The sequence below is a fragment of the Anser brachyrhynchus genome, assembly GCF_964034855.1.
Source record: "Anser brachyrhynchus genome assembly, chromosome: 21".
Classification (NCBI taxonomy): Eukaryota; Metazoa; Chordata; class Aves; order Anseriformes; family Anatidae; genus Anser; species Anser brachyrhynchus.
The window spans coordinates 1457823-1480911 of NC_137714.1; the positions used below are offsets into that span (position 1 = coordinate 1457823).

Genomic DNA, 23089 nt, shown 5'->3' on the forward strand with positions numbered 1-23089 from the left:
CCACGAGAAAGGCGGCCGCGGCCGGGGCCCGTCCCTCAGCGCCCTCAGGGGGCCGTGGCGGGAACCGCCTCAGAGCGCGGCCGAGGCGGGGGGGGGGGGGGCGGGGCGCGGCAGTGCTCGGGCCCCGCCCCTTGTTTTGTTCGCGGCGGGGGCGGGGCCGCGGGGGGGGGGGGCCGGGCCGCCGGGCCCCGCGCACGCGCGCCCCCTCCCCCCCCGCCGCAGAGGCGGGATGGGCCCGCCCCGCGTTCGAAAAACGCTCGCGGCCTCCCATTGGCCGGCGGCGCCGCCGGGGCCCGCCCCCCGCGGGCGGCGGCCCCGCCCCCTTGCCCCGGCCCCCCCCCCCCCCCCCGCCCGTCCCGGTTCCCGGCCGCCATTAGAGGCCGCTTTGTGTCCGCCGGGCCTGCTGGTGAGTGCGGAGGGGGGCGGCCGGGCCCGGGACAGGCCCCCCCCCCCCCTCACGGGGCGGCTGTCGGGAGCTGTCGCGATAGGTCCCGCGGCGGGGGGGGGGGGGCCGCCGGGGCTGGGCACGGGCCCTCTCCCCTACGCGGGCCCGGCCCCGGGGGGCTCCCTCGGGGCGCCGCCCGCCCGCAGCGCCGCGCCCCGGTTCTTTAACTTGTTTTTATTCCCCGAGCTCCCCCGGAGGCCCGGGGGGCACCGCTCGGCCGGGGGGGGTGGGGGCGTGGAGGGGAAGGGGCCCAGCCCCGGGCCCTCCGCGCTGCCGGGGGCCGGGCCCAAGCGTGAGGCCGCCCGGGGCTGGGGGCGCAGCAGCCGAGCCTCGGGCACTAATTACGATCGTAATTATAACGACGGCCCGGGCCCCTCGGGCTGCTCTGCGCCTGCCTCCCCAGTCACGGCTGTCCCCGGGCCCGGGGGGCTGCTCAGCCTGGGCAGGAGCAGAAGTTGAGTGCCGGGAGGCCGCGGGTGCGGGCGCGCCGTGCTGGCGGCTCGCTGCGCCGCGGGTGCCGCGGAGGGGGCTCTCTCCGGGAGCCTCGCTTGGCCGCCGGGTTGTTTTGGGGTTAACGGGCACGGAACTCCTCGGTTCTTATCAGGCCTTTCGAGTAACAGCCGCTCTCTGATTTTTTTTTTTTTTTCCAGGCGTGCGGTTAATTTTGTTGCTGTTTGTTTATTTTTGCCCTAACTGGTATTTCTAGCGTTTTTAAGAAATAGTTGGCCAGCGGTCTGTGGCAGGCAGCGGGTGCGCCGCAGAGCGCAGAGGTGCTCCTGGTTATGGACAGGGCTGCGCTGTTAAACTCCTCCGTGCGAGGACTGCACGGGGGGGGGTGAGAGGAGCGCAAGGGTGCAGGTGAGCGCGGGCTGCTTGAGAGCCCAGCTGTGCTGCTGAGCTGTGCAGGAGGGCGCTTACCCTCCTCGGGAGGGATTTAAAAGGGCTGGTGGATAGCAGGGGGGCCTTGGAAGTCAGGGGCGGGCAGGGGAAGAAAATACCCATCGTCTGTACTGGGGGGTGAACTTAGTGTATGTGCTGTGAGAATACCTACTGGCTTCTGCCCCCTTTCGCTCCCCTTTAACCGAGTGTGCCTGCTAATAAACCAACTTTTCAGTGTTTCGTGCGCTTCTCTCAGGTAGCAGCTGCTTGAATTATTTTTGTTTCCAGAATCTCTCTTTTTCATGTGTTCTTCCTTTCAGTGGAAACTGATGTGTCCCTCCTGTGAGCGTTTTGTTACGAGTGGCCCAGGTTGTTGCGAGGGTTTTAACTTCCTTGAGAGAGGAGAAAGTTTTACATTGATGGGCTCCAACAGGAGGTGCGAGTGGTTTTGTGTAGAGTGCCAGCAATTCATAGCTTTTGTTATGTGTAGTGTTTGTACTATGGACCAGTAAGTGACGGCTTAATAAGTAATAGTTTGGAAGGAGAGCTTATATGGTGGTGTTACATTCATAGTGCAGACGGTGTTGCCTGTAGAAGGTTCTTGCCCTGGTATGTAACGCTAGCAGCCTAAGCATTTGTTTAAGTATCAGTGGTTTGTCAGCGTTCATGGTGCTGGATCCTGGATTTAAGGTATTTCATCCAAGACTGTGAGACTTTCAGCAGTGGATTTTGTGCTGGAGTAAGCTTAAGTTTGTGACCTCAACCTATTATAAATGGAAAGCTGAACCTTGCGTCCCCGGTGCAGGCCACTTCGTTCTTTAGCTGCCTCCCAGCAGCTCGTGGAGAATCCAGATCATGGACTGTCCTAGCCGGAATTGTTCAGAAACTGTTGTCCCGCATAGGTTGTCGCTGTGACAATCCTGAGCATCAGTGCAGAGAGGGATTATTTTTAGGCAGCTATGCAAGCAGAAATTCTTTGTATCAATCCCTTAGCTGAAGTTTTTGAAAGTTTCTAGGCATGGTGGTGACATAAGTTGCACAGTACCTGGTTCTGGATGTGTGTTTTGACATGAACAATTACTCCTGGGTACGGGAAGAGAAGATAATCCTGGCCATGGAAGTGATCTGCTGTTCGTGTCTTCTGTATGGGTCAGAGACTGATGGAGAAAGAATCTGAAACCCACAGTCGTTTTTATATTGAGCAGGTGTTCTTGGTGGCGAGGAATAGCAGGGGTGAGGCATGGGTCTTTCCTTGTATTTTAATAAGCATCTGTTGAGATTGAGCTGACCTCGAGTCGCTGGTTTCATATCCTAGCAGAGACGAGGTGCTGAGCTCAGTCCCAGGTGGGTCGGCCCAGCATCAATCTCGCTGCCTCCTTTTTGCAGGGAAAGCAGGATCTGTGTGTGCAGAAGGGCAGTATTTAATCTTTGCTTTGCTGCGTAAACTCAGCAGAAGAGGCAGGGCGTAAGTCAGGTTCTGTTAGCGGTGGTTGGAGTCAGAGGTCCAAATTCGGTGCTACCCTGAAATGAGAATGCATCTTTAGACGTAGAAAAATCCTCTGGCATTTGGGTCTCTGTGTGTAGGAACGCGTGTGTGTGAGTACTAGAAGTGCAAAAGATTTTCTCTGTGTTCCCCCGAAGCCTAACGTGCTTGAGATTTGTTGCTCCCTTCCTTACCAGAGTGTAGGCAAGGAGTCGACAGAAATAGAAGCTGTAATACTAGTCAAGCCAAAGAATTTCTTGCCTGCCAAGTGGTGAGCTATTGGATCTTTGTATTGGACCACTGTTCTTCTTTAATTGAAACAAGATGGTTCATAATGCTTCTAGCAGCATGGGGCTCAGATAGCCTGTAACAGATCTCAGGGAGGCTGAACCACAAGAGAGTTGCAAATGCGGTCCTCGTAGCTGAACCGAAAGGTCTGTGGAAGTGGGACGCCTCCCGGGGAGTCGGCGAGGTGGCCGTAAGGAGCTGCTGGGTCGGGGCACTTAGGGCAAGGCTGGTGCGGTGGGAGCGCGCGGCGGTGGGAGACGGGGGGGGATTTCCAAGCAGGCTGCCAACTAAGGATTAGGAGTGGGGACTAACTCATATTCTGGGCTCAGTAAGAGATTTTATTTCTCTGCACATTTTTGGGCTGTTTTAAATGACTTAATACTACTGGTCTGATTTAATCAAGACAACAGGCTGCTCAGTCGACTGCAGAACAAAAGGGAGATCAGTAAATGCTGGAACGTCTTTGTGAAGCAAGCTGCGAGAGGCAACCACCTGAGAACTTTGAATAGATCCGTTTTGTAAGACGAATTTGTGTCAGAGATGTTGCAGGATGATATATTCAGTGGCGATGTAGATATTGAGGGGTTTGGTGTCCTCTGCGTGAGCTGGATTTTTGGGAAGAGCTTTGAGGATTTCAGAGGTCCAAGTTGGTCAGCTTGCAGTTTAGGAGGTAACGTTTTGGCATGCTTGATTTGGATTTCCATTTTTGCTTTGCAGAAATACTAACATGTGCCCGTGCTGTTTTTCCTGCGGTTTCTGAGACATTTCAACGCTCTGCTGTTCAAAACAGCATTAGAAAGTAGTAGATGATTGCATGATAATCAACGACTTGTGTTTGAAATCCAGTTAAGTTGCTTTTTAAGCCTTTCTGATAACAAACAGTCATTCTTGCTTGTGCTGCTTGTAAGGCTGGCGGTTTCGTACCCCTCGTCAGCCTGGCTTCAAATCTGCAAGGACATACAAACTTTTTCTGGCCCTTTTTGACCTAATTTCTGGACCCGTGCTGCGTAGGGTAAACCAAGTCATGTCTCGGAGCACCTCGATGGCCGTTGCGTGTTGTGTGACAGTAAGGGGACACCCGTACGGCGCGGCGCTGGACACGCTTTCTCACTTCTCCACTGCATGTTTGTTTTCAGACCGCTCAGCCCGGGTACCCTGCCAGGAGTCTCGTGACCTGGCATTTCTTCCGGTGCGACAGTTGGCTTGCCATGTTCAAGACCTGATTTTGTCCCAAAATATTTGAGATTGGAGTCTGAGATAAGCTGGAAAATCTTATGGCCTTGTCTTACGAAAATCCAAGGAGCCAACTGGCCTCAAATAAGCTTTTTTTTTTTTAAATTCCTATGCCCGTTGCATTGGTGAGGGGACTCCGCTCATTGGAAATAATATCCAGAACAGGTGTGTCTCAGCTGAAGCCTCTGGTTATGTGGTTGTGTTCTGTTTTTTTTTTCTCCTCTGAACAGTTTGCTGATAGATTAGGAGGAAATCAGTACAGGTACTTTTTTTCATAGTAGTTCATGGAAAGCTACTGCACCTTTGCTTGGGTTTTCCACTAGTGGCCTCTCCTCGAGCTGGGGGACTGAATGCTATCGAGCATTTCTGCTAATCTAGGAATCCAGAAAGGGTTTTGTGTTGCTTATCAGCTCCCAGCTGGGTTACCAGCTTTGAAATGGCTGCTTCACGATAGCATGGGAACCTGCGGTCTGATCTGTGGAGCAGTTCAAATAGCCCGTGGGAACGCCAGCGAGCGTGGCAGAAGAGTTACTGTGTATGTTCGAGCAATTTTCTTAATGGTTAGTATCCCGGTGTTCCTTTCGTTGCTGACATGATGTTCTCCTGACAGCAGACCAGGTTTAAGTTGACGTGAGTTACCCAACGACCACCTTCAAAACCTGCGTCCTCAAGTGATGGCCTCTTCCTGAGCACGGAGTTTGTGTGGTTGATGTCTGTGTAAATACAAAACACGGTTATTACTTTCCAGTTCCTTAAGAGCAATGCTTGCAGTCATGGCCGTGGGACACATCTAAAGATGCCGTAGCACCCACGCATGGAGCTAGGGTAGCCAGGTAACAGTCGCTTCGGGTGGCTTGATTTTTCTGTTAAGCACATCCTCTGTTCCCTTTAGAGAGGGGAAGGAGAGGAATCGGCTTTTTTGTGCGTTGCTGTTGCAAAACTTTCTTGCCTTTTGCTTTATCATTTTGAGAAACCAAGTTCATTCCTGTTTGTCTTATGTTGTGGTATTTCACACGCAGTCCAGAAACTTTTTTTTTTCCTCCTTCAGAAATCACTTTTCGTTCTGACCCCTCTGTGGGAAGAAGTTGGCTTTGCCAGAGCAGTTCCTGAGCTGTGATGCTCGCACACAAGACTGTGGGTGCTCCTGCCTTTCCCCTTTGAGAGCCGCGGTGCTTTAGAGCTGATGGGAGGTTACCCCCTGCCCCTTTGATCCCCTCGGCCTTTTGAGCAGGATGTGACCCACACATGGGAACGCAGAGGGAAGCAACAGGCCCCTGTCCGGGGACGTTTCTGCTGGGCAGTGGCACAGCCAGGTGTGCTGCTGGCGCTGAAGCTCTGGAGCGTGCTGTGTTAACGTCTGCTCTTGAGAGCAGGAAGGCTCAGGTGCTTTGTGCTGTGGTCAAAGCAAAGGGGTTTTTTTGAGGACTTGGAGAATTGGAGGACAAAGTTGGGACTCCTTTATTTTCATGTGTGTGGCATGCAGGTCACCAATTGAAAAATGAAAAGAAATAAAACCCACGAGCAGGTTGGCCACAGTGCATGCTTGTGTGTGTGCGTTCGTAATCCCAGGCAGAGTGTCTCCTGTAGCCTCCAGCTGATTTCTCTGAGTATAGGTCTGTTATTTTAGGACTCACTTCAAAATGCTGGCCTTTTTTTTTTTTAAGAGCATCAGGTTTTGCTTGCTAGAAAGCAATTGACACTGACCTGATGCCTGGTGGAATTTTTCATTTTTCCTCTCGCTTTCTGCCCATGAGAAAGGAAGGCTGCATAAAATAGGCCAAAAAAAAAGTGCTGGGCCACATGTATGTTCAAATCGGCGGTTAGTTCGTTTTCCCATCCTGAAATTTCATCAGCAAGTTTCATTCATCTCACTTATTTTCTCTCTGGAATTTATTTTCCCCTTGGAACATGGTTTGGTTTTTCTGTTTTGTCTCCGAAGGAAACACCCGGCGCTGTTACGCTCACCGGCTTTCACTGGTGCCGAGGCGGGACTAGGTTATTGTCGGCTTTCAAAAAGACCCTCCGGTGTCAGAGAGGAATGAGAGGTGCTGCAGAAGGGGCCGGGCTGCCTTTGGCTGCCGGAGGGCCCCACTGGGTTGGTGTCCTCCCGTGGAAGCGCTGCCGCTGTGGCCTGCCCTCGCTGCATGCGGCTACCGTGGTGCTGCACCTGCTTGCAGCGGCCGTGGGTTCGTTAATTTATCCGGTTGTTATTTGGGAAGGAGGCTTGCTGCCATCCCTTCGTTGTCAGTCCTTGCAAACCCATCTTCCTGTGAGTTGCCCTCGGCTCTTCTGCTGCTGGTTTCTGAATGGGAACCACCTCAGGGGGCTGACGGTGCTGCGTGCCGGCCAGCTGGGCTTCGGTTTGCCTCGGAAAAACACCGAGGTGGAGAGAATCCCTGCGGTCAGCGGGGAGTCCCTGCTGCCAGGCAGTAAGAGGACCACGGTGTGGGGCAAGGATACGGTGTAAGTCGTGTGGTATTGGTGTGGCAGGGAGCATTCACCCTTGCAATGGAGAGTGCTGTACAAAGTGCCGAGACGGTGGTGAAAAACACGTTGAAAACAAGGTCAGAAGCGGTGTTGTTAGCTTTCCATTCAAGAGCAAGTCTCTCAGGCTGGGGAAGCAACCTGTTAAAAGTGAAAATGCGTGGTTTGTGTCTGCCTTCTCATCTCAGCAAAACAAAACATCCGGATAAGTAATCGGGAGCATTGGGCCCTTTCTCTGCAAGGAAGGGAAGAGGGGAGCTGGAGCTGATGGGGCGGGGAAGCAGGCGCAGCCCCGCACTGAGAGAAGTGAGGTTTCGCTTCTCAGGTTGTTAAGGGGATGCTGAGAAAAGGAAGCGAGTGAGAAAGTAAAGCCTCCGTTTGTGGCAGAGATGGTGGAGCACCTCTCCTTAGGAGAGGCCAATGCAGGTGGACGGGCGGCAGGTAAGGAAGGCTGAAGTGAAATGGCAGCGAGGGGTGAGGCTTGGTGAGCCCAACCTACCCGTGACTATGCATGCGTTTGGAGGAGAGCTTTGTAAAGCTTTATATTTTTGTGGAAGGTCTGGTGACTGCTGTTTTGATGGGTATTTCCTTTTTCAAGGATTTGTTCGTTTCCTTAAATTGCATGGGGCTTAATATGGGAGGGGCATGGTCCAGGCCTCCACTGTGTGTGTTTTCTCCCTAACAGATTAAATGGTTTAATTCCTTAGGCAAGTAGAAGCTGGATCAGTGTCAGCTCCTGGTTTTCCCCCGAAATGAATGGCTTACTAGTTACCTCAACCCTTTGCTTTATGCACAGTGCGATGTCTGCTTTTTGTTAATGCTTCCTGTTAATTTAAATAGCATCTTTATTCTTTCAGATCTGTTTTAATGGAGCAGGCTGCAGGTCTGGCTTACACCTTTGCCATTTCTGCTACATCCATAGTACTCAAGTTTGCATACATGTTTTAGCATCTTTGTTGAACGCAGTTGTTGATTGTCAGTTACGTTAGCCATAAGCTGTAAGTCATTTATTCTTTTCTTTTTAGTTTGTTAGATACATGGACGTAGATGTTTCTGTTTTGTTAATTTTCACACCACATCTTTTCTGTACTTTAGGTTGACTGCTCACTGCACTGTGAAAACCATTAGGAAAAAGTCCTTGGGGTTAAAACCTGGGGCTCCACAGTGTTACGTGCACTTGGGGCTAGAAATTATTTTAAATGGCGACTGATCTGTCTGAAGCTGAACCCGTGCATCATAAGGCGCTTCCACTCTTAACGGGAGCTCAGCTGATCCACACGGACAAGTTAAGTGAGGTAGGGGCTAGCCCATTCTCCAAGCTTGCCCTTGGATCAGTCATTGACTTCCAGTCCTGCTGAAGGTTTCTTGGTACTCTTTCTCCCCTGATTGTAGGAAACTCGATTGGGAGTCTAATAAGCCCTATAGGCACTCTCCTTCCCCCTCCCTCCTTTCCCTGAGATGCCGTAGTTGTCAGAATCCTCAAATGTTCATCTCATTTAATTTGGAATTGGAAAGAAATTATTTCTTTTATAAGTGTAAAATGTGAAACTATCCTCTCCTGGTATGCTTCAAAGATTGAGTATGTACTGTTTTTTAAAATTCTGAAAAATGTGAATGTAACTAGAATATTTCTACATATGCTGCTTTGATTTACTTTAATCCCATTTCAAAAAATTTCTGAGTCTTTCCAGTACCTGTACTGATTTACAAATGCTTTTTGTAGAAAGTTGAAGACGAAACAATGCCGATCCGTCGCTCGGTAAATTCTTCTTCCCGAGAAACTCCTCCCAAAAGCAAACCTGCTGAAGGTGGTGAAGAGGTCAAAGCAGGTACAGTGGCAATGCTGTAGTGGACTGTTATATCCAAGCATAGTGTTGATGTATCCAAATGTAGATTTTTATGCTGAAATTCCTGAAAATCCCTGCTGCCACAGTTAAAATATTACCGATGCTTAGCTTCTTTTCACAGGCTTTTCCTGGATTGTTGGAAATTGCATGTTGTAGTCTTTTCAAGTGGGAAACCATTTGTTTTGTCCTTCATACTCTGTGTCAAAGCCCTGTCACTCCAGACATGAAAATATAACTAAGTATTGTCTCTTTCAAGCTTATACATTCTTGTGATTAAAGGTAGAAATCATGAACTTTCAGTAGTGGCATGAAAATGGCTTGGGATCAAAAGGTGGAAATGGATGGAAAGCCAAAGTATTTATTTTCTTTGTTCAGGAAAAGAAAGATTTTACCACGCTGTGTAATGTGGCCTGCCATTCATGTGTCTGGTCCTAGCAGCTTCACCTCTCTTTCTCAGAATGTGCCATTTCAGTATCACTTTCAGTATGTTTCACTGAGTTTCTCCTCTTTGGTGGGACAAATAAGTACATTACATAGGAAGCTATTAGTACAGTTTTTATTTTAAACATATGATGCCTCCGTGGGGAAACTATGCACAGGAACAAAGCAGGAGTGCTTAAGCTCCTTCTCATTGATAGACAACATGCCTAGTGCATCGAGCAGTCATGGTAGACTGCTCTTTATCCAAAAAGTGGGTAATAGCAGTTTATAAGCATGTCATCTAGTAGGCAGTCCAGTCTTCAAGGCCTGCTCTCAGCTAAATATACTTGATTGATTTGCTCAGTAAGTTGATTTCTGGCTGGGTTTGATCCTGCTGATAGACAAATGCTATTGCCAATGCATGTGCAATCTAAAGTTTTTCCAAGTCTGGAAAAATGTGGTTGAATAGTTAAAATCGTTCAGGTGCCACAGTGTGTAGTGCAGAAACGGCGATGTTTAAAAGACATGTTTGTCACAGACAAAGCTGCTTGTATTTATTTACTGTAATCTCTTGTCGAATTGTGTGGTTTTGCACCTTTCTGGGTTAAAACATGTAAACCTTGACCCAGGGGAAGATCTTCATGTTTCATGATACTGAATTCCTCCTCTTCTTCTTCCCTTCCCCACCCGTAGGTATCTGTGATGAGGGATGATTGCAACAGTAACTTCCTGGAGTTAAGAGAAGACTGGGGGAATTAGTTCATTGTGAAAATGCTAGGTGGTGCTGTTTGAAGTTGTTCTGGCATTTGATGACTGATTGCACCTTGTTGAATCTCTTTCAGTACGTTTGTTCATTTTCTAAGTTACGTTCAAATCATCCATTAAATTAGAGAAAAGAAAGTGCTGGGAAATCATTTCTGGGGTGTGTTCTTATTTTTTTATCCTCTGCCTTCCTGAAGAGTACAGGCTAGTTTTAGACAGTAACCTGATGTGGTTTTACATCTTTTAGATGCAGAAGCCACCTCTGAGGAGTCTGCTTCTGTTGGAGAAGAACAAGAGAATGGAACCTTGCCTGCTGCATCCAGTGAAGCAGAACAGCCAAAGGAACCTGAGAATGAAGGGAAGGGGGAAACAAAGTCCTCGGAAGAAACCAAAAAGGAGTAAGGCTTGTTTAGTGCTGAATTTAGGAATTTGAGTAGGAGAAAGATGGGTTCTATAGGTAGAAAAGATTATGGGAGACATGGGGAAAATAGGATGCTGAAAAAGCTGCTCATTTTTGCAGGAGAGGAAGCTACTGATCGTGTGTAGCAGCTGTTCAAGAACATGTTTTGAGAACAAGTATCAAGATAGGGTCTGTTTGGGGTGGTTGCTTCTTTTTGAATAGAAACATCAAAAAGTTCTTTTAAATTATTCTCTGTAACGAGTGTTCTGGGTGTCTTGTTGTTCTGCATGTTGGCTTGTTTTACAGTATCTCTTATCTTACTGTTGTTTTGCATTTTTCCTAAGTGAGAAGGATCAGTCTAAGGAAAAGGAGAAGAAAGTGAAAAAGACCATTCCTGCATGGGCTACTCTTTCTGCTAGTCAGCTCGCTAGAGCACAGAAGCAAACTCAGATGGCTGCCACTTCACGTCCCAAGATGGATGCTATTTTAACTGAGGCCATCAAGGTAAGCAGGAGTCAGATGTTTCTTTTGTTCACCTGTCACAAAGATGAGTATATTGTGTGCCTAAAGTCTACGTTTTCAACTTGCTGACGGTACAGGTGATAGCCTTTTTTAGCAGGAAATTTATGTAAGGCATGCATGTTTCTGTCTGGAAGCCCATGGAGCTGAAATGTGAGTCCATGATGATGATGAGGGGCACTGTTGCTTATTTCTTAGTTTAGAATGTTTCCCCGTTTAAATTATTAGAAACAGCTATGATGACATACCCTGGTTAATTATTGGCATCATTTAATTTGTTGTGTCTTCTAGACATATTTAACTAGATTTACCTTGATTAATCCACCTGTTTGATACACGCGATTTTTTCTTGTTAACTTATCCTAATTCAGGACAGATGGAAATAGTGTAAACTAGCATTCCGGAGTGGTGTTGGTCTTAGTTTACTGTACACTTCCTTCAGGTTATAAGAAGAGACCTGTGCTGTTGCTCTGCAGCTCTGCTGCCCTCCCGTTGAGGCTTGGTTCATGCAGGCTGCCTTCGCTGGAGTCCTGGACTCCATCAGCCTTAACTGCAAGATGGCCTTTTGAGTCACTGAAACATACAGCTGTGCATCCAAATCTGTTAGAGAGAAGTCGTGCCATAAACGTCAGGTTACTCTAAGCTTTACCTTTCTGGCAGCTGTTTGAAAGGTTAGGTGGTAGAGTAGGATCTACAGTGCATTATTATACTGTGCATAAGTAAACTACATCCTCTGTCGTGCAACTGTGGGTTTTGCGGTAGTCTTTCTGAAGCCATATAGATCTGGTAACTTGATTAAACAAAGAGGGCTTTATCAAGTCACAGCTGGGGTTTTCTACAGCATGTCAAATCTCTAAATTCTAAAACACAGTTGTTTTGGTGTAGTCCCATTCTGATTCCTAATTGGAGGACTCCAGTAATACAGGCAGGCTGTCATGAATCTTCAAAATAAGAACTTCAACTTAGTTTTTTTTCTTTTTTTAATTAGTTTGTTAATGCCAATCCTATCTCCTTCAGAAATCAGCAACTTGTTCTAATTAACCTGTTAATGATAGCTCTATCTGACATCAGTAAAATGACTTACTGATGACTTACTGTTCGGGCAATGCTGGTTTGCCCAAAGGTAACAAGTTTTTGTAAGAGCACGTAGTGTATATGCCATTACTTGTACGTGCTTCAGAAAAGGGGATTAGTTGACACATGCATTCTTCCAGTCCCACAGCAAAGTAGTTCAGTCCAGAAACTTTTTACTAACGTCTTGCTACCGTTTCAGGCATGCTTTCAAAAGAGTGGTGCCTCAGTTGTTGCAATACGTAAATACATCATCCACAAATACCCTTCCCTGGAGCTCGAGAGGAGAGGCTATCTTCTAAAGCAAGCATTGAAAAGGGAGCTGGAGAGAGGGATCATTAGACAGGTAAGAGTTGCTTTGTGGAGCAGTGGTGGATGTGGTATTACTGAATTACACAGGACTTTAAGAAACTCTGTTAGCTGGTCTCTGGAGTGGTTGTTTTCTCCCTCTGTTGCCACTTTGTTAGGAATGGACAGATCTGTCAGTCAAATACCTTATCTTTAGTGAAATATGGATGACCATTTCATGGTGTTGAATTGTGTCATACGGCATGGCAGCAGCATGTCCCTTCCAACCTGAGCCATTCTATGATTCATATGCCTTCAACTTGAGTCTAGCAACATCCCTTCTGCAGGAGCATGTTTCCTTTAACACTATAATATGTGCCTGTGATATCAGTTCTGTTAGGATCTCCTGGTCAGGACAGCAGAGGGTGTTTCTAATATCTACCTGTGGTTTCTGATCTACTGAAGTGGATTCAAGTCAGGCCTGTGCCCCTAACAGCCCATCACCAGGATGGCAATGCATTCTAAATCTGTGTAAAGATGTTGATTAGTCTCTTTCAAATTGTTTTTATCCTGAGTTACCTTGTTAAAGGCTGACTTTCTTTTGAACTAGGTGAAAGGAAAGGGAGCTTCCGGGAGCTTTGTGGTGGTGTCTAATGCAGGAAAAACTGTTCCAAAAGCCAGAGACAGAAAGGTAAGATGGATCACTTTAAACAGTACTCTGAAGGATCTTTCTTGGGTTACACTGAACACATGCATCTTACAAAATGTCGTCTAACCCCAACCCAAACAGTTTTTTCTTCTTTGATGTACTTCTTCTCCCCAAATACAGTAATTAAAACATCTATTCCACTAAAATCAGAATCAGAAAGTTAGTATGACAAATTAAAAACAAGTAAAATAATCAAAATCTTAGTTTAAAATGTTTACATTAACCCCCTAGGCTTTGGTTCAGAGGCAGAAAACTGAATAACCATGAAGCTCCTCTTCTGTCTTTACCTGGTAGAGAGAGATGCCTCTCAGGTATTGTAAGAGAGCTTTATGCTACTGCTGTTTCTGTTTTATCTGTTGCATGGATAAATGGGAGACTTCAGTCTTCATGGCTGTCAAATGAACATCTTCCATCAGCTGTGAGAACAGAGGGAGGAAGAAGTAAATGCCTTAAGGCTTCTGGAAGAAAGCTGCTAAACTTGGGTGTATATTGTTCGGAGGTAGTAAAATGTGACACGTTTGAGTCTAGTCCTCACAATTAGTCGTGGTTCCAGCACTGCTCTTCTTTGCTCCCCACTGCACTAGGTGTATGAAATGCATTTCTAACACTGCAGTTACAAAATGCTTAGCTGGAATTGCTGATCCCCTCATGGCATAGACAGGTGAACCCAGAGTGTGTTATAACACAGGGGTGCTTACCTCTTGGCTACTGGACAGACCGCAAGTCCTAAACCTGAAGGTAACAGTGACACCTGGTACTAGGGCACTGAAGGAAACTAATTGAAACGTGACATCTTTTTAAATAGAGCTCATGGACTCCATGACAAGTTTGAGTGAGGCACCTGATAACTGCGAACACATCACTTTTCTTGTCTGCAGCCCATTGGTGTAATTGTTCTTAGGTACTTTCGCCATGTTGCAGCAAAACAAATAGCTTGCTTTTGTGTCTGGTGAATTCAGCTGGCAGTCAAGCAGCTGTCTGGATGAGCAGCACCTTCACCTGTTTGACCATTTGCAAAGCTCCCATTCAGCATCAAAATCACTAAACGTCAGCAGATTTCCCGGCTATAAAGAACATAATCATCCCCTACTGATAGCAACAAAGTGATGGAGGAAAATTCAGGAGAAAGGAGTGTTGCCTTCAAGCAAGACTTCATGCTATGAGTTGAACAAAAATGCACTCCTGTTTATCTGGTTTTTGGGAAGATTTAACCTGTGTAAATGGGTTTGGTCTTTGGTGGGTTTTGTTTTATGCCAGCATTTAAATTGTTTCACCTCACTTTCTCATTGAAGGGTAGCAGAGGGAAGTGTCTATAAAAAGGAAACTGGGAAACAGCTTTTGCTAAATACTTGACAAATTTATAAGACTTTCCCTAAGAAAATTCCCATGAAAATTCCAACCAGATTTGCTAGATTTTAGTTAAACAGCTGAGCTTTCTAAATTGCTATTTTAAAGAGCTGCCTTGTAGAACTTGATTTTCCAGATCTGTGGCCAGTGCCAGGAGCACTTCTCACCTGTTCATTGCTGGTTCAGAAAACCCGGAGTTTTAGGCCCCACTGATGCGTAAAAGTGTGTGTATTTCAGAAAAGCACTTCCGCTTCGACTCCAGAGCAACAGGTCAAGCTGGAAGACATCCTGCCACTGGCTTTCACCCGCCTTTGTGAGCCGAAGGAAGCTTCTTACAGCCTGATCAAGAAATATGTGTCTCAGTATTACCCCAAACTCAAAGTAGATATAAGGTAGGTGCAGGTGTACACTTTTGCAAGCAGGGCTCCAGAGAAGCTGAGAAATGCTGCCTTCCTCTGGCTTTGCCTCACTTCAGTGATTCAATTCAGCATTTCATCAGGCAGCAGACAGGTGGTGCTCTGCATCATAGAGCCTACAGGAAAGCTTGAGAAAAGCTGTGCCTTTTCTCTACATCCCTCCACACCCAATCTTTGTTCGTGATGCCGACATCAGCATTGTTGTACGCATCTCTGCACTTAGCGAAAACTGGATCCTTGTAGCTGCATGGATATGAAGGCCTCTCCTTGGAATCTTGTCCCACTTGGTTCTGAATGCTTTAACTGGCACACACTTAATATGATCTGAGTTTGCCCATGTGGAGTGGGTCAAAGGTCGGGGAGGAAGCAAAACTAGGAAAGTCCTATGCATCACCTCTTACCAGGGCTTGTTGTACTCAGTCCCTTGTTTTTCTCTGAGCTGACTGACTCATTGCCCACCGAGTCCAGTCTCCAAATGTGCATTTCAAAATGAGTAAATCCTTCCAAATGAAGCTTATCTGTTTCTGGATGCGCAGTGACACCCAGAAAGCATTGCAGTTCAATTTCCGCTAACGTACGTTGTTCCTCTCATGTAATCAGCACTTGCTGACAGATCTCCATTTAAAATGTCTGTATGTAGGCAGATACCACTTGTAAGTACTGCTCCTCTCACACTCTCTATAGAGTGTTGTTTCTCTGTTTGTTTTTTAAGCTGTCAGTGTGTGTCAGTAAAGCTTTATCCTCCTGTATTTCAGACCTCAGCTGTTGAAGAATGCCCTGCAGAGAGCTGTAGAGAAGGGCCAGCTAGAGCAGATCACAGGGAAAGGAGCGTCTGGGACATTCCAGGTCAGAGCCAGAGTTCGTCTTGTTTTGTTGAGTGTACTGACCAGAAGCCTTGGATATACGTTTACATGCCCTCCCCACCCCAGTTTTGTTGGGTACACCTTTCTTTAGCAGCCTGTCAAATTCAGCACTTGTGAAACTATGAAGCAGTAGGACTCTTTCTCCTCTTGGTCTACATTTCTGGAACAGACCCCCCCCGCCTTCCTTGCTTAGCGTGTTCCACACGCTGCTTCAGCTCTGACTCACTAGCGCAGTAGGGGAGATGGTGGGGTAAGCTTTCCTTTCCATCACTAATTGTAAGTGCAGTAGGTACCCCAGATGTCTGCAATGTCTTTTCCTCATGTCTATGCCATAGATGTCTCTTGGTTACATTTGGTCTGTGGGATGGAGGAAGATCTGATTTCTTTCCTTCCCTGAGTGACGGGCCCTTAGATTGCCATACCGTTGCGGTGTATTTTGGGACTAGGACGATGTGTTACCAGTGCAAAGCACTGCAGGCCAGTTGACTGAATAGGCCCGTCCTACTGTTAAAGCTGGGAGGGCAGCGTTCCCTATGCAGTGTTTTAATATAAAACGTATCTGTGCTAATGCAGGAGCGCCGACCCACCTGGTGCAGAGGAGCTTGTCCTGACCTGGTTTGGGAGAATTTTGTCTTGATGCTTTTCTCTTCCTCCTTGGAAAATAGCTGAAGAGGTCAGGGGAGAAGCCCCTGCTGGGTGGGACTCTGATGGAAGACGCCATCCTGTCTGCTATTGCGGCCATGAACGAGCCGAAGACCTGCTCCACCACAGCACTGAAGAAGTATATCCTGGAAAACCACCCAGGGACCAACTCCAACTTCCAGGGTAAACTATATAACTTTCCTTTTTCACAAGCTGAAAGAGAATTCTGCAGCTGCAGATGTGTCTGTGCAGCACCTTTAAACTATTTGGTTGAGCTTGCTAGGGAACTGACAGCTGCTCCACTCTTTGTGCTGCAGAGATGCTCAGAGTTTTTAATTCCCATTAGTTCCTTTCAAGCCTGACAAAGGCTAGTTTCTGAGACATAATGCATGTTTTTCTTGTCTGTAGCATATTTCCAGGAAGAGGAGATAGTATTCAACTACTTTATTGTTCTTAAATCACCAGCTGGATTTCTATATATATATATAGAGAGAGAGAGGCTACAGCTTGGCATAAGTACAGTTCCTAGCTGCTTTTGATTTAGAGAAGTTGCACAGTCTAACTTTAACAAATAAAATAAAATCCGCAAGCGTCCCTCTTACTGTTTTGGTTGAGGTCCTCCTCTGGCTCCGATTTTAAAAGGTCAAGCAAGTAAGGAAAGAAACTAATCCGGTTATATTTGGAAAAAGGTGTGGCACATCTTCATTCCCAGTAATAACAATGTCTATTTTGGCTTTTGCACTAGCAGAAATAATACTAATAGAAACTTTAAAGTAGATCTGCTAATGGCTTATTTGCATTACTTGGTCTAAGCCGTGCTGCAGTTTAACCTAGGCTGAAGGTCATTTGAAGCAGTGTGAGCTTGCAGCAGTATCTAGCAGAATCCGACCTGAAAGTAGATCAGTTTTGTGCTGTAGTGTCACGGTGCTGGTGCCATCCCACAGGAGCAGGGGCTAGAGAGGAGCTTGCTGATCCCACAGCCATCACATGGAGATGAAGCACAGAATCAGCACAGGTCTTTGAAGCAGAGCTTACTAATGCGTAGAGGAGGATCGCAGGCTCCCTGCCAGCAGCGGGGCCTAAAGAAGTTGCCTGAGGCCTTCTGCCAATTAGAGGCTGATGCCAAGCGTGACTTCTTAATCTTGGGGCAGGGAAGAGAGTTCCCAGGCTTACTAAGCCCTTATGTTATTTGTTTTCATGACCATAGGAAGCTGCCCGGTCCCTAGAGGCCTGTGTTTAGTCAGCCTCGAGTGCTTGTCAGCCTTGCTAGTCAGATAAGGAAATTTCAGCTAGTAGTCTGTTGTTTTCTTTCTCCCTCCATTGCATAAAAAGGATTTTGCTGTTCTCTGCTCTGTTTTAGGAGCAACCAGAGGAATATGTGGTGAGATGTAAAAGCAGGCAGGTACACACTACAGAGCCTGTATTCTACACTCTTACCCATTTTATACATCACCCTTACAACTCCAGTCAAATCCTTTACATGCTGCTGTTGATCTTTGGTATCCCAGGTAGAAATAGCTTGATGTTGTTTGTGTTGCTCCTTTTTACAAAAGTGTAGAGTTCTTTGTAGTCCAAGAACTTTTTAAGAACCTAGTGTTGCAACACTAATAATTTAACGGATACAGCCAGTTCAAGTAGCTATGCAAGCTTTTCTAGTGCCACTCAAATGAAAACTTTTCAGCAGAGGTAGTCTGTAGGACTGTGAAGGTATGGCGTTGTCTCAAATGATTCTCTTACTGTGAAGTGTCAGTTCTTGGTAAAAGCCCATTTCAGAAGTGCTGAATAAGGGGTTAGAGTGAATACCTTTGCATTAATCATGCAGAACAGATTCAAATGACAGCATGTTTCTTTGGATTTTTCTTTCCATTCCTCAAGTGAACCTCTTTAGGATATGCTTGAGGGCAGGCCTTGCTTTTCCATTTGTTTCAAGGGAGCTAAATCTGTAAACTGTCCCCCCTAGTTTAAGCCAAAAATGGTTTTGAACTAAAACAGTTTCATACCTTTACGTGAGACAAAGATCCCCTTCATTTGCACACTTTTGATTAGAATCCTTATATGGTGCACAGTGGAACAGAAGATTGGAATAAAAACATCATTTGTCATACTTCTAGACCAAATTTCCCATTAAAGAAAGTGAAAACGAGGACAGACGTACTGCATAAATTTTGGAACACGACGGAGATGAGGGCAAAAACAGAGTAAAGACTTCTTTTAAACATTCTAAAAGAATATGTTGAAGAAAGCTTTAGTTACGTGATGTTTTTGAATGCATTTATAAAGAAGGATCCCTTGATCATGACTTCTTCCTTCAGTGAATTTAAACCCATTCTTGATAAGTGTTCACGAGCCAACACTTGAATCTTGTATATTGCTCGAATTTTCCAGAAGATTAACTGTGAAAGGATTTCCCTTTGAATATGACATACTAAAACTTCTAAATGCAGTGGTCTACCTGGGTCCTCCACAAAGCAGATGGTCTTTGCTGAGCGCACAAGCATGCAGTGATGTCTACATGAGTTGCGGGTCTCTGGTGCTGTTTCATTTCCCCACAGATGTCCTAGGAAAGGAGACTTCATTCTGACTCTCCATCTCTGATTTCAGAGGGCGCTGCAGAGAGCAGTAAGGTTAGACAAGTGGATAAAGATGGTAACACAACCTTCCTCTGATTTTTTTCACAGTGCATCTACTGAAGAGAACCCTGCAGAGATGTGAGAAGAACGGCTGGCTGGAGCAGATTTCTGGAAAGGGCTTCAGTGGAACCTTTCAGCTTTGCTTCCCTTATTATCCTAGGTAAAGAGCTTGGCTGTAAAATGATGTTGAAGATAAGTGTTGCATAGATCAGCCAGATAGTGTTGCTGAAGTTCATAGGCTGACCTTCTATTTACAGGGAAGTTTGTGGAGGGTTTAATAACTGAGAAACCACAACATTGTCACCAATCTCGCTCTAGATAATGACATTACTTGGATGTCTGACTGTGAGTGGACATAAAGCTGACTTCATTAAGCAAGGGAGGCTTTTAAGGACAATAAAAATATTGAGCTAAATGTTTTCAGGAGCTCTGTTGTGATGTTTTTTTCATAGGGTAGTAGCTATTTAAGTGTTCCCATGCTTAAACAAATTCGCATAAGCAGGTATAGTGTATTGTTGTTCTTAATGCAAGGATGCTCATAACAAGTAGGACCCAGTTGTTTGCCTCTCTTAATGCCGATGTGGAGGAGGGGTGGGAGGAGGGAAGATGACCTAGATTAGCTACTGTGAGACTAAAACAGCCTTTCTTCTCCTGCTGTGAGCATATATTGTGCTGGGCCACATGGAGCCCAGGGAGGCCTTAGTGTCCCATGAAGAGCCAAATGGCAACAGAGTCATTAAAGTCTCTGCTTCCCACCTTCTTTTATTACATACATGTAAAGCTCTCAGTGGCTCTGGCATGTGTTCAGAGTCGTTGAAGTCTGATTTTGTCCCTCTGTTGTCTGTCTGCCTTTGTTTGCACAGAAGGAGCAATGAGGAAGAGAACTGGAGAAAGGGCAGCTTATGGACAGGAGTGTGGTGGCATTCCTGGTGACTTAAAAGCTGTTGCACTTCTGCCGTTGCAGAGACTAACTATTGGTTTCAGATAAACCCAAATAGACTTCTGTGCTTGCTGTTTTTTTTTGGCTTAGGCTCAAAGCTGTAACCTTAAAGGATGATGGGCGATGGGCAGTGGTCCCCGATGAGAATCGGGGTTACCTAAGGTTTGCTGACCCCGGAGTCATATCCTGAGAAATAAGTCCTGCTCTGACAAGAATCCTCTTGTAGCCCAGGTGTGCTCTACCCGGAGAAGCAGCAGGATGAGGATTCTGAAGAATCTGATGAGGAAGAGGAGGAGGAATCTGTGGAGGAAGAAGAATCAGAAGAGGAGGAGTCTGAGGAGGAAGAGCCACCACCAAAGAAAAGGTATGTGACAGCATGAGAGATAAATGGGCTCCTTTAAAAATGACAGTCACAGCTGTAGTGTGCACAGGTTTGTTTCTTGCTGTGGATATTTATCCACAAGGCTGTCACTCCAGTGGTACTGGAAAAAGAAGTTTCTAATTATGGTTGAACTCTTGAGGTACTGTCAGGATGAGGACTTCTCTGGGATGTGTGAAGCCTGCAGAAGCGATGCCTTGTTCCAGAGAGACTGGTGTCTTCCACTCTGTAGTTGGAATCATCTCTAGATGAGAGGAAGAGAACTTCTACTTATTATCTGTGTTGTCTTTAGTCTCCCATGTGCCTGTTGTGCTTTACAAGAGTGTGACTTTTTCATATGGAACTTCCTGTTATTTATTAGGTGTTTCGTTAGGAAAACTTTTCCCTACAGTGTTATCTGCAACTCTGTAGCCAGGTATGAAACCTGTCTCACTCAGAATGTGGATTTAAGATGAGTGTTACTCATTAAGTAATAAAATTTCTCTCAGAGAGCGAGAGAGGATGCTTAGGTCACTGAATTGTTCTGACAATTGACTTACATTCATTGTCATTATTTGTATGTTTATCTGCCTAATAAAGGAGTTAGAAACCTTGCTGGCAGAACACTGGGGATTGAGAAGTGCTTAGCATGGCAAGATCCACGACAGGATTTCTTGCTCTTTGGGATTTAGCTAATGAAATGTACTGCTGCATAAAGGAACATCCGTGGTAAAGAACAAGGATGCCAAGATCTGCTTCATTTATGTAAATTGACGACAGCAGCTCTGCTCTGGGTAGCATTTGCGCCTCCACTGAGATCTTGTGCTGCCTTTCTTTCTGACAGGATGCAGAAGAGACCTCCTCCGAAAGCACGGAGTAGGGCCCCTCCGATGAAACGGAGAGAGTCCAAGCCCAAGCCAAGAAAAACCCCTGCAGCCCGCAGGGGAAAAGCAAAGCCCCCACCCAAGGTGAAAACCCCTGCTAAGAAAGCCAAACCAGCAGCCCCAGCCATCAAGAAACCCTCTGGTGGCAGCTCTTCCAAGAAACCAGCAGCCAGTGGGAGGAAGGAAGTGAAACCCTCTGCCAAGGGCAAACCTACCATGAGGAAATCTCTCCGGGCAAAAAAGTAAATTTTTCCAGTGTCAGGGAATCCCATGGTCAAATCTGCAGTCTTGTTTTATAAAGTCAACGTGCATTTGTATTTTAGTTCTGATGCTTAAACACTTCTTTTTTTTTTCCTTGGATTATGGGGAAAAAGATGAAAACTAAATCAAACCATCCCAAGCATTTGTTAGATCTCAGTGCTGTGCCTCGTGCCTACCCCTCCCCTGGAACAGGTCATCTTTAGTTTCTGCAATAATTTTAGGACTTTTCTAGGACATGTAATCTGTACCTTTTATGGTGTTCCTCTTGGGTTTGGAGGGAGGGGGGTGGCTTTAAAAATTCTTCAAATAAATTCTTTGCCTCTTTAGACAGCAGGAACATGGTAATTGGGGAAATAAGATTCTTAACTGAGAAGGTACACGGCACTAGAGTCCTCTCTAGATCCCCTGCATGATGAGGTCCTTCATGCTTCTGTGAAGAAGCAGTGTATATACAGCACTTGCACTGAGTCCTGGAGGTGCTTCTTTCTGCTCGGCCGATGTAGTGACAGGCTAAGGAAGTGGCGCATTTGGCTCCTTCAGACCAGCACATTTTGGGGGTGAGTAGACATCTGCAGTAACCGGAGGCTGCCGCAGGTACTGATCGTCTGACACCAGGGGGGGCTTGAAAAGGGGTAGTTCTCGGTTGGGTGGGTGATTTGAATTAGTGTTTCCACACCACATCTTTTACCTTCAAACCAAAATATATAAAAGTCTTCTTGAATCCAACTTTCAAGCATTTTTAAGAGATGAAGAGCCTAAGTTTTGTCACTTCTTGTTTACCCTTTTTTAAAGAAAAGTTGGAGAGCTATAAAATTGCTAATGTAGAGATGTTGATAAGTGAAGAACATGCAGTTTGCTAAAATAAAATGAAATTAGATTCCAGGCCCGCTTTGCGTGTCCTTTCTCTTCCTCGCCACAGTTTTCCCCTCCTGGAAACGAAGAGAGGAGGGAATTACAGTAAGTGTGGTTTGCTGCGGAGGCAAGCCTTTGTTAGAAGTACGCTGACAGTGTGAAAGAGTGGGGCTATTTTAGTCTGAGCCCCTGCCAAGCTCTGTAGTTGGTTGGACTTGTGACCTTTTTCTTCCCTTGGTTTCTCTGGAGACAAAGGTGAGCAAGAAGAAAGCTCTATTTGAACCTCTTGCTGCTCTTCTTCTCCCTCTGACCCAAACAGTGTCCAGTGGGGCCAAAAAAAAAAGGACCACATGAAACCTTCCCCCCTTGCCCTGCTTTCTGATACAGAGCAGCGCCTGCGTTCAAAACATGCTCCAGCATATCCTCAGTTCTCCCTTGGACAGGGCAATGCGAATGATTCGAATGTGACCTGACGGTCTTTTTGCTTAACGTGCTTTTGGAAAGAGCTTTGCGTATACCACGCTGAGAGCAGTGGAAGTATCTCTAGAAATAAAATGCAAATGGGAGAAAATAGCCTTACTGAATTTACTCTTTTCAGTTGCAATCCCAGTGTGCTACCTGCAACAACTGGGAGTTTAAAGATTCTTACAGAAACACCCTAAATTGTTCCCAGCCCTGTAACAAGGATGCAAAGAGCAGGCTCATGAAATTATGGCTAACATAAGACTGGGAGAGTGAAGACACCAATCAAAGAGTAATTTGCAAGGATGTAAAGCAATTAGAAAGTTTAGTAAAGGTCTCTTTCCTAGCACTGTGTGTACTGAAACAGTGGGTTTTGGCAGTATTTTCTTCCAGGTAGGCATTAAAGTGAGCCAAATTTGGGAAACAGTTTTCTCATCTATGGGGTGCTTATGGGGATGAGGAGTCCTGTTCCCAGCTGCTGGCAATCTTGTGGCTTGGAGGACCATGCAACCTCCCCCCTTTGCAATAACATTCCTATGCCAGCAACCCAAAAAGTACCTGTTAAAACACTGGTCTGGGTAACACCAATTCTTTGCACTTGAGCAT

The 23089-nt window shown here is 46.2% G+C and overlaps 1 protein-coding gene across 5 annotated transcripts; it reads left to right on the forward strand.

Moving 5' to 3' along the window:
• Positions 1-279: 279 nt before the first annotated feature.
• HP1BP3 (heterochromatin protein 1 binding protein 3) lies at positions 280-22051 on the forward strand. 5 transcript variants are annotated; one of them, XM_080564358.1, is made up of 13 exons: positions 280-406; positions 7908-8107; positions 8536-8641; positions 10089-10239; positions 10586-10745; positions 12034-12177; positions 12730-12810; positions 14413-14567; positions 15347-15437; positions 16120-16279; positions 18775-18886; positions 19893-20030; positions 20869-22051. In XM_080564358.1, the coding sequence occupies exons 2-13, from the start codon at positions 8012-8014 to the stop codon at positions 21152-21154; spliced, it is 1680 nt and encodes a 559-aa protein (XP_080420484.1). In that variant the 5' UTR covers positions 280-406; positions 7908-8011; the 3' UTR covers positions 21155-22051. The 5 variants fall into 5 exon arrangements, 3 of the variants coding, with proteins under 3 accessions (XP_080420484.1, XP_080420486.1, XP_080420485.1); XR_013941397.1 differs by having other exon boundaries at positions 282-406; positions 16028-16279; XM_080564359.1 differs by lacking the exon at positions 280-406 and adding an exon at positions 7339-7810.
• The last annotated feature ends 1038 nt before the right edge of the window (positions 22052-23089 follow it).

What these genes read in the sequence shown, in the direction of transcription:
- HP1BP3 (XM_080564358.1), top strand. Translation starts at nt 8,012, where the DNA reads ATGGCGACTGATCTGTCTGAAGCTGAACCCGTGCATCATAAGGCGCTT. An exon ending in TGGTGAAGAGGTCAAAGCAG is followed by an intron (nt 8,642 to 10,088) that starts GTACAGTGGCAA and finishes TACATCTTTTAG; the next exon opens with ATGCAGAAGCCACCTCTGAG. An exon ending in GACCAACTCCAACTTCCAGG is followed by an intron (nt 16,280 to 18,774) that starts GTAAACTATATA and finishes TTTTTTTCACAG; the next exon opens with TGCATCTACTGAAGAGAACC.